Here is a 14472-nt window from a genome sequence, read left to right as displayed (position 1 = left end):
TTCATTTCTAATGTAAAGATTAGCATTAAGATGTAAAAAATTCTTAAAATTTTTAAGAATGTCAGCTTTTCTTGATTTTTTCAATTCTACTGAAAGTCTGAAATAATTGTTTATTTTACATTAAAACAATCACAGAAAAAAAGTTTTTTATATAATATTTGCTTTTTTCTGATTTTTAAAAGTAAAACATGATCACTGTAAAAAATTAGGAAGATGGGATAGATTTTAAACAGTAAATATAAGCTATTTTTCTCTAGCTGTTTATTGTGATTAAATTCAAGGTTTTCAAGAAAGACAGAATGGAAACTTATAATCTTTCTTGAAGTACATTTTGAATATCAAGACCATGATGCCAAATCTGAGTTTCATAATCCTAAAGTCATTAACTATCTAGTAGTTTCATAATTATTCAGTAGTTATTAATTTACTCTAAGATATTAGTACTTTTATTTGGATTTTTAAAAATTTATTTAAAATGGGTTAGGAAATATGTATATATTTCCAAAAGGAAAAATCATACAAAAGAAAGCTTCATCTATTTGACACCCTCAGGGAATAAATCATCTATACAGCAATAGTTTCCTGAATAGCTGGGAGGTTGTGCTGTGATCAGCCGCTCAGTTGTGTCTGATTCTTTGCGACCTCACGGACTGTAGCCCACCAGCCTCTGTCCATGAGGATTCTCCAGGCAAGAACACTGGAGTGGGTTGCCATGCCCTCCTCCAGGGGATCTTCCCAACCCAGGGATCCAACCCAGGTCTCCCGCACTGCATGAGGATAAGCCAAAAGGGAAGCCTAGCTGGGAGGCTACACCAATGTTCAACCCCGAATATTTATTTATTTTCACGATTTTGGATGGAAATAATTGAGATATATACTATTTAGACACAGCATACTAAATATAATTTGACTTTTTCTTGATGACTTGGGGCTTATTCTGAACACCAGTTATTATACTGTACAGTTCAACAGAGTAATGCCTTTCAGTTATTAATAATAAGGTGTTGAAAACTGCTTGCTAGTCAACTAAAAGATTACAGACAATCTTGTTAGGCTTTTGAATTCCTATATATGCTGGTTGGAGTTTTTCTGTATTTTTCCCTGCTATCTTGTGGCTATTACCTTACTGATTCCAATATATGTCCTCTAGTCCTATTCCATCAGCTTCCAGGGAAGCAAGGCGTATTAGAAACCATAAAAACCAGCTAGTTAAACTATTCCTATATTTAAAATTTACTTTCACTTTTTCAATGTTTTATTTCTAAATTAAAAGTAAATATCTATTAGTCCTAATGACTTTTCTAGAAGTAAAGAACACGACTTTGAGCCATGAACTTTATGACACCTATACTGGTTGTTCAGAAGTTTTTCCTTTTGTCTTATTTCCCGGGTTATTAGGATAAGATGAGTTTGCTAAATAAGGTCTTACTCTATGCATCATGCTTGAAAAGAATTTCTGATGGACATACTGTAAGAGTGACAGACTACACAGGTAAGATTTTCAATTTTTCAGACTTTAAAATATGTGACTATATTTACTTTAATCATATCACATTTAAGAATTCTACCTCTAGAATTTGCTGGGCTCGAAGCTCTTTTTCCATTCTGATTTGTTGTATTCTCTTAATTTTTTCCTGTAGAAAAAATTATAACAATTTAAGATAATAAACTAAATATCCAGGTGGAAAGTATTTAAGTAGAATCAAATAATTTAAGATATTAGTACAGAATTACTAAATTTTCCCATGGTGGATATAAAACTTAACTGTTTAGTTTAATATCATATATGTATGTTCATGTCAAATTAATGTGATTTTATCAAGTTTCTTAAAACCACTTGTAAAATACAAATGTTACATAAGTATACAGAAATCAGGTAAACCAATATGATTAAATTCATTTAGCCTGTGGAGTTTTATAAATATTTGCAATTATAACTATTTTGAAATAAATATAGGACAGAATAAGAGAGAAAGAGTAATGAGGAACAGGAGTGAGAAAACATAAGGCTCATCCAGAGTTACTGTCATTCACTGGGTAATCTTGAGCACAGAATAACTACTCTTGCGTAAACCAGGGAGAGGTACTTGTCCTTTCTCACCATGACATGAATAAATTAAAAATGCTTAAAAAACTGTGCAGTGCCACACAACTATAATAGATTATTATTAACAATTTCCATACTATAATTTCTTACTTCAGGTGGTGAATAACATATTATTGATACACTGCTTTTAACTACTACAATAAGACAGATTCAGAAATAATCTGTAATATAATTTAAAAGGATTAATTATAATGCAACATTGTAGAAAATTATTCACATGACAAAATTCTTGTTACATTGTCTTAATTTAATGTATTAGTTATTGTTTTAGAATTTAGGATCACCTAAAGTTTGATAAAACTTTACATTTTGATTTAAACATTATCTCATATGCTATAAGCAGAATGTTAACAATTTCATGTTCATAAACCCCTTTGAAAGGCTCAAATTGGCACTTATGATAATAATACACAGTTTTCCCCAAACACCCAAATTTTCCTACTAGCAAATTGCATTTGTTGTACTATTTCCACAGCCAACACATCTTATACTGATGAAAAATTATATTACCTGCTTCAATTTCCAGGTGCTAGTTGTATCATTTCAAGCTACATGTCAATGTGTTTTTAAACATTTCTTTGGTTTTTTTGCACACTGATGTTACCGATCCCCTACAGCAGTCTATTGCAGGGTAATAAGATTTCTGGAATTACTGTTCTGATTTTAGAAGACTGTTCACATTCTATGATTTTGCTATTGGTGACCCTATCTTAGTTTTGAATACTAAATATAGCTTGCAAAAAATAAAAGCCCTAATGTATCTTTTGTTTCATTTCCAAGAGAAAGCTGTACTTGATCCATATCTGAAGTATTTATTCAGATTGGAACTTGAGACCTAAGTAAAGCATGCTCTTTATTTAATTTTTCCACTTTTGTCAATCCTATAATGAGGTATGTTCTCAAGTCAGCAAAATGCATTCACTGTTCTCTTACGTACATAGATAGGTATGGAATTTTCATCTCTTTTTTTTTAATCCTCATCTTATGTATACTCAATCTAAAGCTTTATTCTGAAGTTGAGATATATATATATCATGCACATATATGACATATATATGTAATATATATATATGTGTGTGTGTGTGTGTGTGTGTGTATTTGGTAGTGGTGTCATTAGCATTAGCAGAGATAAACATTTTTTATTACTTTCTTTAATATAGGTTTACCTTATAATATTGGGTATCCAATACCTGAACTGAGCTCTTTACATAAAATATCTTTTTTTATCATAAAAAGAGTTGAACTTTTCTTCTTTTTACCTAATAGAAAACTAGGGACTTCCCTGGCAGTCCAGTAGTTAAGAGTCTGTGCTCCTAGTGCAGGGTGCATGAGTATGATCCCTAGTTGGGGAACTAAGATCCTGCATGCCACATGGTGTGGCAAAAAAAAAATTCTAATAAATAAAATTTTACTAAAAGAAAACTAAAGTTCGTAAAAAGTAAAGATTTTGCCTTAAAAGGAAACTACAGAGCTCTGTATTTTATATTCCAATGCCTTTGTTCTTTCTGTTTCATAATAATACTTTTGCAAGCTTCCAGAATATTTCCTTAAAAACTATCTGGTGATATTGGCTTACTAGGTGGAATAAATGATCCAGAAGCACATGCTACTATTTTATTCTAGAACTAATGCTGACTTTAAAATAGGCATTATGTAACCGACTATGTGAGTAGACCTAGGCTCTACTTTGATTAACTTTACTGGCAATAAGGAATAAGTTACATGGCATTCTGAAACTACCCTCAGGTAAATATCTTGATGAAAATTCATTGGTGTTAACGTTTCTGGGACATTGGAACTACGATGCTTCTTTGATGACAAGTTAAAAACTATGTATATTTAGGTTATAGCCACCTTAAGAGTTTAGGATCACAAAGCTGAATTTAAAGTGCTGATAAGGGGGGGATCGGGATGGGGAATACATGTAAATCCATGGCTGATTCATGTCAATGTATGACAAAAACCACTACAATATTGTAAAGTAATTAGCCTCCAACTAATAAAAATAAACGGAAAAATAAAATAAAATAAAATTCACCCCAAAGGGCTTAACTTGGGGACAAATGGTAAAGTGCTGATAAAATTTGAAGGATCTCTCGCCATCAGGAAATAGGATATGCTATAAAATAGTAAAGAAAAATACTGCATAGGAACCTGGAATATTAGATCCATGAAACAAGGTAAATTGGAAGTGGTCAAACAGGAGATGGCAAGAGTAACATCGACATCTTAGGAATCAACAAACTAAAATGGACTGGAATGTGCAAATTTAATTGAGATGACCATTATATCTACTACTGAAGCAAGAATCCATTAGAAGAAATGTACTAGCCCTCATACCAACAAAAAAGTCCAAAATGCAGTACTTGGGTGCAATCTAAAAACTGACAGAATGATCTGTTCGTTTCTAAAGCAAACCATTTAATATCACAGTAATCCAAGTCTATGCACCAACCACTAATGGCAAAGAGACTGAATGGTTCTATGATGACCTACAAGACCTTCTAGAACTAACACCAAAAAAAGATGTCCTTTTCATCATAGGGGACTGGAATGCAAAAGTAGGAAATCATGAGATAGCTGGAGTAACAGGCAAGGTTGGCCTTGGAGTACAAAATAAAGCGGGGTAAAGGCTAAGGGTGTTTTGCCAAGAAAACACACTGGTCATAGCAAACACCCTTTTCCAACAATACAAGAGATGACTCTACAACATGGACATCACCAGATGGTCAATACCAAAATTGATTTATTATATTCTTTGCAGCCAAAGATGGAGAAGCTCTAGACAGTCAGCAAAATTAAGACTGGGAGCTGACTGTGGCTCAGAACATGAACTCCTTATTGTCAAATTCAGACTTAAACTGAAGAAAGTATGGGAAAGCACTAGACCATACAGGAATGACCTAAATCAAATCCCTTATGATTATCCAGTGGAAGTGACAAATAGATTCAAGGGATTAGATCTGATAGAGTGCCTGAAGAACTATGGACAGAGGTTTGTGACATTGTACAGGAGGCAGGGATCAAGACCATCCCCAAGAAAAAGAAGAGCAAAAAGGCAAAATGGTTGTCTGAGGAGGGCTTACAAATAGCTGAGAAAAGACAAGAAGCTAAAGGCAAAGGAGAAAAGGAACAATATGCCCATTTGAATGCAGACTTTCAAAGAACAGCAAGGAGAGATAAGAAAGCCTTCCTCAGTGATCAGTACAAAGAAATAGAGGAAAACAACAGAATGGGAAAGACTAGAGATCTCTTCAAGAAAGTTAGAGATACCAAGGGGACATTTCATGCAAAGATGGGCACAGTAAAGGACAGAAATAGTATGGCTCTAACAGAAGCAGAAGACATTAAGAAGAGGTGGTAAGAATACACAGAAGAACTATACAAAAAAGATTTTAATGACCCACATAACCACAATGGTGTGATCACTCACCTAGAGCCAGACATCCTGGAATGCGAAGTCAAGTGGGCCTTAAAAAGCATCACTACAAACAAAGCTAGTGGAGGTGATGGAATTCCAGTTAAGCTATTTCAAATCCTAAAAGATGATGCTGTGAAAGTGGTGCACTCAATATGCCAGCAAATTTGGAAAACTCAGCTGTGGCCACAGGACTGGGAAAGGTCAGTTTTCATCATTCCATTCCCAAAGAAATGCAATGCCAAAGAATGTTCAAACTACCACACAATTGCACTCATCTCACACTCTGGCAAAGTAGCACCCAAAATTCTCCAAGCCAGGCTTCAACAGTACATGAACCGAGAACTTCCAGATGTTCAAGGTGGATTTAGCAAAGGCAGAGGAACCAGAGATCAAATGCCAACATGGAACAACAGACTGGTTCTACATTGGGAAAGGAGTATGTCAAGGCTATATGTTGTCACCCTGCTTATTTAACATATTTACAGAATATATCATGCGAAATACTGGGCTGGATGAAGCACAAGCAGGAATCAAGATTGCTGGGAGAAATATCAATAATCTCAGACATGTAGATGACACCACTGTTATGGCAGAAAGTGAATAGAAACTGAGGAGCCTCTTGATGAAAGTGAGAGAGAGTGAAAAAGATGTCTCAAAATTCAACATTCAAAAAACTATGATCATGGCTTCCGGTCCCATCACTTCATGGCAAATAGATGGGGAAACAATGGAAACAGTGACAGACTTTGTCTTCTTGGGCTCTGAAATCACTGTCGATGGTGACTGTAGCCATGAAATTAAAAGATGCTTGGTCCTTGGAAGAAAAGTTATGACCAATCTAGACAGCATATTAAAAAGCAGAACCATTACTTTGCTGACAAAGGTCCATCTAGTCAAAAGTCATGGTTTTCCCAGTAGTCATGTATGGATATGAGAGTTGGACTATAAAGAAAGCTGAGTGCCGAAGAAGAATCGATGCTTTTGAACTGTGGTGTTGGAGAAGACTCTTGAGAGTCCCTTGGACTGCAGGAGATCAAACCAGTCAATCCTAAAGGAAATCAACCCTGAATATTCACTGGAAGGACTGATGCTGAAGCTGAAGCTCCAATACTTTGGCCACCTGATGTGAAGAACTGACTCATATGAAAAGACCATGATATTGGGAAATATTGAAGGCGGGAGGAGAAGGGGACAATAGAGGATGAGATGGTTGGATGGCATCACTGTATCGATGGACTTGAGTTGGAGCATGCTCTGGGAGTTGGTGATGGACACAGAAGCCTGGCGTGGCACAGTTCATGGGGTTGCAAAGAGTTGGACACAACTGAGCGACTGAACTGAACTGACTGATGAAAAAAGTGTGATAGAAACAGCTGTATTTCACTTTTAAATGAGATATAAGCTTATTTTTACCTATTGTAACATACAGTAAATATTTTTTAACAAATGCATTTATTTATATATGGTAGATATATATATATTTAGAAGTCAGCCTTAGTAGTGACAATTAGGAAACTAAGTAAGGAATTCAAGTTTACTCCTGAGTACTTTACATTACAGTAAATGAGTTTATCTTTATCATCTTTTAAAAAGTGAGCATTTGCTTTGTCAGTGCCAGGCACTGTCTTCGGAATTTTACATTCATTACCTCATTTAATCTTCAGAGGATGCAGTTGTTTTCTGTTACAGTGGAGGAAATAGAGACTTAGAGGTTAAGTAATTTATCTAAGGTTACAAATTTCTTCAGTAGCAGAGTCCATAATTCAACACTAGGCTGCCTGACTACAAACTAAATTCTCAAACTCATTTCTGTACCAACTCTTTCTAATCATACTGCTTTAATCAATACTGGAAAGACCCTTAGAGAGAGCCATATCAAATCCAACCCAAGCCATTTTATTTTTCAGTTATTTATATAATAACAAAATTGACTTCATTTCATGGGTTTTAAAAAGAATAGCACTTATCCCCAATTCCTTTCTATTTTCATAATTATAGTGAATATATGGTGATGGGAAAGTAGTTTACATATTCCTATGTTAAATAAAGTTGAATATCATGTCACTTTACCTATAAAAATGTTAAAGTTACTTCATTTACCTATATTTAACTTTGAAAGCTACACACAGGAGAGGTATTATTGATATGCAATAGAATGCTGCTGAAATGATGCTTTTTTCATTTTGCTGCATTGTAGGTGGCTCTGCATAACTACATCCATGGATTCTACTAACCATGGATCAAAGATACTCAGAAAAAAAAGTTTCCAGGAAGTTCTCAAAAGTAAAACTTGAATTTGCCTCAAGCTGGCAACTATTATGTAGCCGTCACATTATAAGTATTACAAGTCATCAGGAGATGATTTAAAGTATACAGGAGGATGCGCATAGGTTATACGCAAATCCTACACAACTGTTTTACGGGACTTGCATCTATGGACTCTGGTATCCACGGGAGTCCTGGAACCTATCCCTTGTGGATACCGAGGGATGACTGCAGTAATTTTTCATTGACTGTAAAGCAATCACGAGCAAGAGAAGCAAACCTTATTCTATATAATTTGAAGTTAAATTTTTACTAGTATTTTTACATGCTTTAGGACAATAAGCTTTTCTTATTAAAATTTGAATACTTAAGTAATATCCTACATTTACTGATGTGCAGGCATGCTCAGTTGCTAGTCATATCCAATTCTTTGGAAGCCATAGACAGTAGCCCACCAGTCTTCTCTGTCCATGGGATTATCCAGGCAGGAATACTGGAGTGGGTTGCCATTTCCTTCTCCAGGGGATCTTCCCGACCAAGGGATTGAACTGTATCTCCTGCATCTCCTGCACTAGCAGGAAGATTCTTTACCACCGAGCTACTTGGGAAGCCCTCATTTACTGGTATATTAATTTAAAAGGTTTCAAAGTTATTCATGGTGTCAACTTATATTCAAAGTCTATCAAGATATTCAAATTATCTAGACAATTTATTGTTTGGTGACCCACCTCTTGAGAAACCTATATGCAGGTCAGGAAGCAACAGTTTGAACTGGACATGGAACAACAGACTGGTTCCAAATAGGAAAAGGAGTACATCAAGGCTGTATATTGTCACCCTGCTTATTTAACTTAAATGCAGAGTACATCATGAGAAACACTGGGCTGGAAGATGCACAAGCTGGAATCAAGATTGCCAGGAGAAATATCAGTAACCTCAGATTTGCAGATGATACCACCCTTATGGCAGAAAGTGAAGAGGAACTAAAAAGCCTCTTGATAAAAGTTAAGAGGAGACTGAAAAAGTTAGCTTAAAGCTCAACATTCAGAAAACTAAGATCATGGCATCTGGTTCCATCACTTCATGGGAAATAGACAGGGAAACAGTGGAAGCAGTGTCAGACTTTATTTTGGGGGGCTCCAAAATCACTGCAGATGGTGACTGCAGCCATGAAATTAAAAGATGCTTACTCCTTGGAAGGAAAGTTATGACCAACCTAGACAGCATATTAAGAAGCAGAGACATTACTTTGCCAACAAAGGTCCGTCTAGTCAAGGCTATGGTTTTTTTTTTTTTTTTTTTTTTTAGAAAAGTTAAAAATTCCTTAATTTTTTATTCCTGGTACCACTACCACAATTTACAGGGCAATATACCTGATGTAATGAAAAGAAAAAGAAAAAGACAAAGCTACAACAGATAAAAGACCTCAGGAATGTACATCTAATTGACACTACATTGCATTAATCAATAGCTGCACTTTTTTGCAAACTGTGGCTATGACAGTCCTGAACAAGAAGGGTTTCCTGTTTAAGCTGCAGTAACTTTTCTGACTATGGATCATCGTTCCTTCTGTGGCAGATTTTTACAGTTCCTCTAACGCATTTGGGACGACTGTCTCAAAGTAACCTGCAGCTTTCCTGACAACTCCTCGCTCTCTCTCCTGCTAAGAACTGTAGCCCTTTTCTTCTGAGTTTTTAGAACCTTCTGCTACCATATCCACCACTTCCACCACCAGATCCATAACCACCACCATAGGGACTGCCCGAGCTTCTTCCACCAAAACTACCCCCTTTCATGGGTCCATAATTTGATTGCTGTTGTCCACTATAATTTCCAAAATCATTATAGTTTCCACCACCACCATAGTTACCTCCAAAATTTCCTCCTTCATTGTAACCATCATATCCTCCACCACCGCCACCATATCCACCACCTTGGTTTCCATATCCTGGTCCACCACCACCGTAACCTCCTCTACTACTATAACCAGGACCACCGCCATAGTTGCCACCATCACCTCCAAATCCATTGTATCCACCATCACCTCCTCCATAACTCCCTCGGCTGCCACCACCTCCACCACCATAGCCTCCTCTTCCACCAAAGTTTCCACCACGGCCAAAGTTACCTCCACCACCTCCAAAGTTTCCTCCACGACCCATAAAGTTGCCAGACCCACCTCCACGACCTCTTTGTGATCCAGCAGATTGCATCTCTTGTTTAGAAAGGGCCTTTTTCACTTCACAATTATGCCCATTAATAGTGTGGTATTTCTGAACAACAATTTTATCAACTGTATCATGATCATCAAAAGTTACAAAAGCAAATCCTCTCTTTTTTCCACTCTGCCTGTCTTCCATAACTTCTATGGTTTCAATCTTGCCATACTTTTCAAAGTAGTCTCTCAAATTATATTCTTCTGTATCTTCTTTAATACCACCAACAAAAATTTTCTTCACTGTTAGATGGGCACCAGGCTTTACAGAATCCTCTCTAGAAACAGCTCTCTTTGGTTCCACTACACGCCCATCAACCTTGTGTGGTCGAGCACACATTGCTGCATCCACTTCTTCAACACAAGAGTAAGTCACAAAACCAAAGCCCCTGGAACGTTTTGTTTGGGGGTCTCTCATCACCACACAATCTGTAAGTGTGCCCCATTTCTCAAAATGTTCTCTTAAGCTATCATCTGTAGTTTCAAAGCTCAGACCACCGATAAACAGCTTTCTCAACTGCTCTGGTTCCTTGGGATCGTGACCCTCCATTTTGAGACCGGACTCGCCTCTTCCAACTCGAGTTCAATATCAAGGCTATGGTTTTTCAGTGGTCATGTATGGATGTGAGAGTTGGACTGTGAAGAAAGCTGAGCACCAAAAAATTAATGCTTTTGAACTGTGGTGTTGGAGAAGACTCTTGAGAGTCGCTTGGACTGCAAGGAGATCCAACCAGTCCATCCTAAAGGAGATCAGTCCTGGGTGTTCATTGGAAGGACTGATGGGGAAGCTGAAGCTCCAATACTATGGCCACCTGATGTGAAGAGTTGACTCATTGGAAAACACCCTGAAGCTGGGAGGGATTGGGGGCAGGAGAAGAAGGGGACGACAGAGGATGAGATGGTTGGATGGCATCACCGACTCAATGGACATGAGTTTGAGTAAACTCCAGGATTTGGTGATGGACAGGGAGGCCTGGCATTCTGCGATTCATGGGGTCGCAAAGAGTCGGACACGACTGAGCGACTGAACTGCACTGAATCAATTCTTAAAAACTTGGAAGTAGACGACTTAGTTTTTAAAATGAAGTGAATTTTAATTCAAGAAAGAGAACTTTCTAATACAGATATATAATATTACTGTGAAATATAGTCATTTCAGAAATCAAAATGAAAATAATGTACATATTTGTTGTTGTTTAGTCATTAAATTATGTCTGACTTATTTGTGACCCCATAGATGTAGCCCACCAGGCTCCTCTGTCCATGGGATTTTCCAAGCAATAATAATGGAAATAATGCCATTTCCTTCTCCAGGGGATCTTCCCAACTCAGGGATCAAACTTGTGTCTCCTGCATTGGCAGGTGAATTCTTTTTTTTTTTTTTCAAACTTAAAAGGGATTTATTTGTGATTCCTATGGTGGCTCAGAGGTTAAAGTGTCTGCTTCCAATGCAGGAGACCTGGGTATGATCCCTGGGTTGGGAAGATCCCCTGCAGAAGGGCATGGCAACCCACTCCAGTATTCTTGCCTGGAGAATCCCACGGACGGAGGAGCCTGGTAGGCTACAATCCATGGGGTCACAAAGAGTAGGACACGACTGAGCGACTTCACTTCACTTCATATATATTTAGCTTATAAATACAAGACTGTAAATGTATTAAGAGACAATTTCTGTTAAAGTTTTCATTGTGTTTCACTTCAAGGACTGCACAAGTTAAAATCTGATACAGGATTTATATTCAGTGATCAGAAACTCCCCATCTCAGACTTTTGTTTAATGTGGTGGGTAACTTCATCATTTCAATAGACACCACCAGCAGGAAAGTCTCTCTTTTATGGCTTCTAGGACTTTCATTAGTTAGTGTGCATACAGTTCTCATTTTCTATATCATTGTCATTATCATTGCTATCTTCATCACTTTCTAATGGGATGCCTGTGGCAGCTGAAGCACCTTTAGTTTCTCAGTCAAGGGGGGAAAAGCCAGTTCCACTGAAAGTGTCTTGTCTCTGGTAGAAGAGTACATATGCTGCTTTGGACACAATCTGGTCTTCAGATGCAGCGGAGACACTACTGTCATCAAAGTAGTACCATTTTCCATCATCTTTATTTTTTGCGAAAGCAGTATAGTGTGCTCCTCCCATTCCTCCACAGTGGTTGGAAACAGCAATCAAATTATAGTGGCAAGTACCTGCATTTGGATTAATTAGGAATTCTGACATATCCAAATCATTGATAGGAAAATCAACTAAGGTATCCAACTTGTCTCTCATATATCGATTATAAGAAAATCACTTGAGATGTACCACAAGTATTGGAGGCAGAGATCATAAATCCAATTTCTTTGTGGCAGGTGAATTCTTTACCAGTGAGCCACCTGGAAAGTCCAATACACATACAGAAATATACATATAGACTGCAAGACAATGCCTGTGTTTTAAAAATCAGTTCCAGTCAATAAACATACCTGTTGTTTCATAATCTTTATCTGTTCTTTTTGCTTTCGCTTCTCCTCAGCAGCAATTATTGCTATGATGAAAAATCAAAGCACAGATAGCATCAGAAAAAGAAAAAAGAAGAGATGCCTCTTGTGAGTTACCCAATACTCACTCTCCAAGTTGACGCTACCATTTAAATCACGAACCTTGTTGTTTTTTAGCTTCTTTGGCAACCCGAGCCTGTTCCTGCTTTTGCAGTTTTCTCAAAAGCTTTATTTGTGCTGCTTGCCTGGCTATTTCTGAAAAACACAAAATTTTAAGGAATGTTATTAAGAACTTAATAACAGCAAATTAATAACAACATAAGTGCTGTCCTAAAAACAATAACTGTGAAACTGGTATCATCATGAAGGACATGATTTTTAAGAATACTGTCAAACGTAACATTAGACACTCAGTAGGAAAATGGCAGGAAATGTCACATTCGTTTCCCCTAGAAATTGCCAATTTTTCATCAATATGACCCTATATATAGAATAAGAATGATGCTTCTCTTAATCCTCATCACAGAGGCTAATATACAAACATTTTTTTCACATTTCGTGTAATCATCACTGAGTAGGAAAGTAGCTGCTAATATGTAAAAAAGTGATTTAGCTTCAATCTTAACAATAATACATAGAAAAAGAATCCAATATAGACTAAAGTCTCCCAAACTAAGCATTTCAACTAGCTATATAAATGGCATAAGTTTCTGAATCTATTGATACTTTCACTAGTGAAGGAAAAAGACTAAATCTCCTAAAAAAAGAATGTTGATTTCTCAGAACAACCTAGTTCTCATACTTTTTAAGGACAAATGTATGAAACTGGGATAGAGTTACATAATTAATGGTTCCAATTCTTCATCTCTTCCTCTATCTGTGCCATTTGCAATGTGGCTTTGTGGTTCCACTCACCAAGACGTGTGAGGAACATTTTTCTTGGCCCTTGATTTTGAGTTCAGTCATGTGATCTGCTTGGGCCAATAAAATGTTAGCAATGTGATGCAAGCGTAAGTCTGAAAGTGTACTTGAACTCTTTATACCATTACTCCTATGCCTTGCCCTTTATTGTGAGGACATATCTGGATTAGGCTGCTAGAGATTGGGAGCTAGTTGATTCCACAAATGTAAACAAGTCCAGTCAGGATCAGCAGAGATGCCTAACTGCCTAACTTAACACTAGCTGATTCTATCTGCACAAACAATTAATGCTTAGGGTTGTATTTTCCACTGAGGTTTTGTTGATGGTTCTTTCGCAGCATTACTGTTGCAAGAGGTAACTGATACAGAAGGTATGTAATGTCATGCTTTCTTCTGCTGGCAAACTTGATCAGAATATTTCTAATTATAAAAGTGGTGGATCATAATATCCTTCATAAAATCATTTTAGAAAATACCCCTCTACATTAGACATTGTTTTCAACCTTGTAGCAGATGATTAATTTTAAGAAATTTATATATTATATTCACCAATAGTGAATATGATCAGGTAACATCTAAATTACTTGAGCTCTACTAATAATTTCTATCATTTATTGAACTGTTGTATTAAATTTACATGATTTTGTTTAATCTTTATAACAACCCTATGAGACAGTCAACATTATGCCCAGGGTAACTAAGGGTCACAAAAGTTACACAGCAGACTTAAGATACATACCTGGACTTTCTGACTTCATAGTTCATATTACTACTTCTAAAGTTTAGAAGTATGTTACTACTTCTAAAACCTTTAAAGCAATTTGAGTTATCTTGAGATTTTCGAAAGAAACATAACTCTATGTCCTTGTAACAGCTAAGATGAAGTTGCTTACTATGGCTGATTTTCTATCATTAACACTTAAAAAAGGAGGCAAGATATAAGGTTTGATTTTATCCAGGAGACTTGAAGGATAGAAGCTGATGCTAGCACATCAGTTCAGTTCAGTTCAGTCGCTCAGTTGTGTCCAACTCTTTGCGACCCCATGATTCTCAGAATATGCCT

General features: G+C 36.7%; 2 protein-coding genes across 22 annotated transcripts in view; both read right to left on the bottom strand.

Annotated features, from left to right (window-relative positions):
- The window catches only part of BAZ2B (bromodomain adjacent to zinc finger domain 2B), a 313340-nt gene that overhangs the window by 76496 nt on the left and 222372 nt on the right, over positions 1-14472 (bottom strand). For all 21 annotated transcript variants that reach the window (XM_061135321.1, XM_061135323.1, XM_061135319.1 and 18 more), the window contains 3 exons: positions 12651-12743; positions 12474-12535; positions 1569-1634 (listed from right to left, as the gene is read on the bottom strand). In XM_061135321.1, coding sequence (XP_060991304.1) covers positions 1569-1634; positions 12474-12535; positions 12651-12743 — 221 coding nt within the window. The remainder of the gene's footprint in view (positions 1-1568; positions 1635-12473; positions 12536-12650; positions 12744-14472) is intronic.
- On the bottom strand, positions 9107-10597 carry LOC133050841 (heterogeneous nuclear ribonucleoprotein A3-like). The gene has a single exon (XM_061135119.1). It carries the CDS (start codon positions 10556-10558, stop codon positions 9488-9490), a length of 1071 nt encoding a protein of 356 aa, XP_060991102.1. The 5' UTR covers positions 10559-10597; the 3' UTR covers positions 9107-9487.

The sequence above is a fragment of the Dama dama genome, chromosome 33, assembly GCF_033118175.1.
Source record: "Dama dama isolate Ldn47 chromosome 33, ASM3311817v1, whole genome shotgun sequence".
Lineage (NCBI taxonomy): Eukaryota > Metazoa > Chordata > Mammalia > Artiodactyla > Cervidae > Dama > Dama dama.
Note: the sequence above shows the minus strand (reverse complement) of the source record. Positions and strands in the feature narration are given on the sequence as shown.

Coding starts and splice junctions, on each gene's coding strand:
- LOC133050841 (XM_061135119.1), bottom strand. CDS start 10,558: ATGGAGGGTCACGATCCCAAGGAACCAGAGCAGTTGAGAAAGCTGTTT.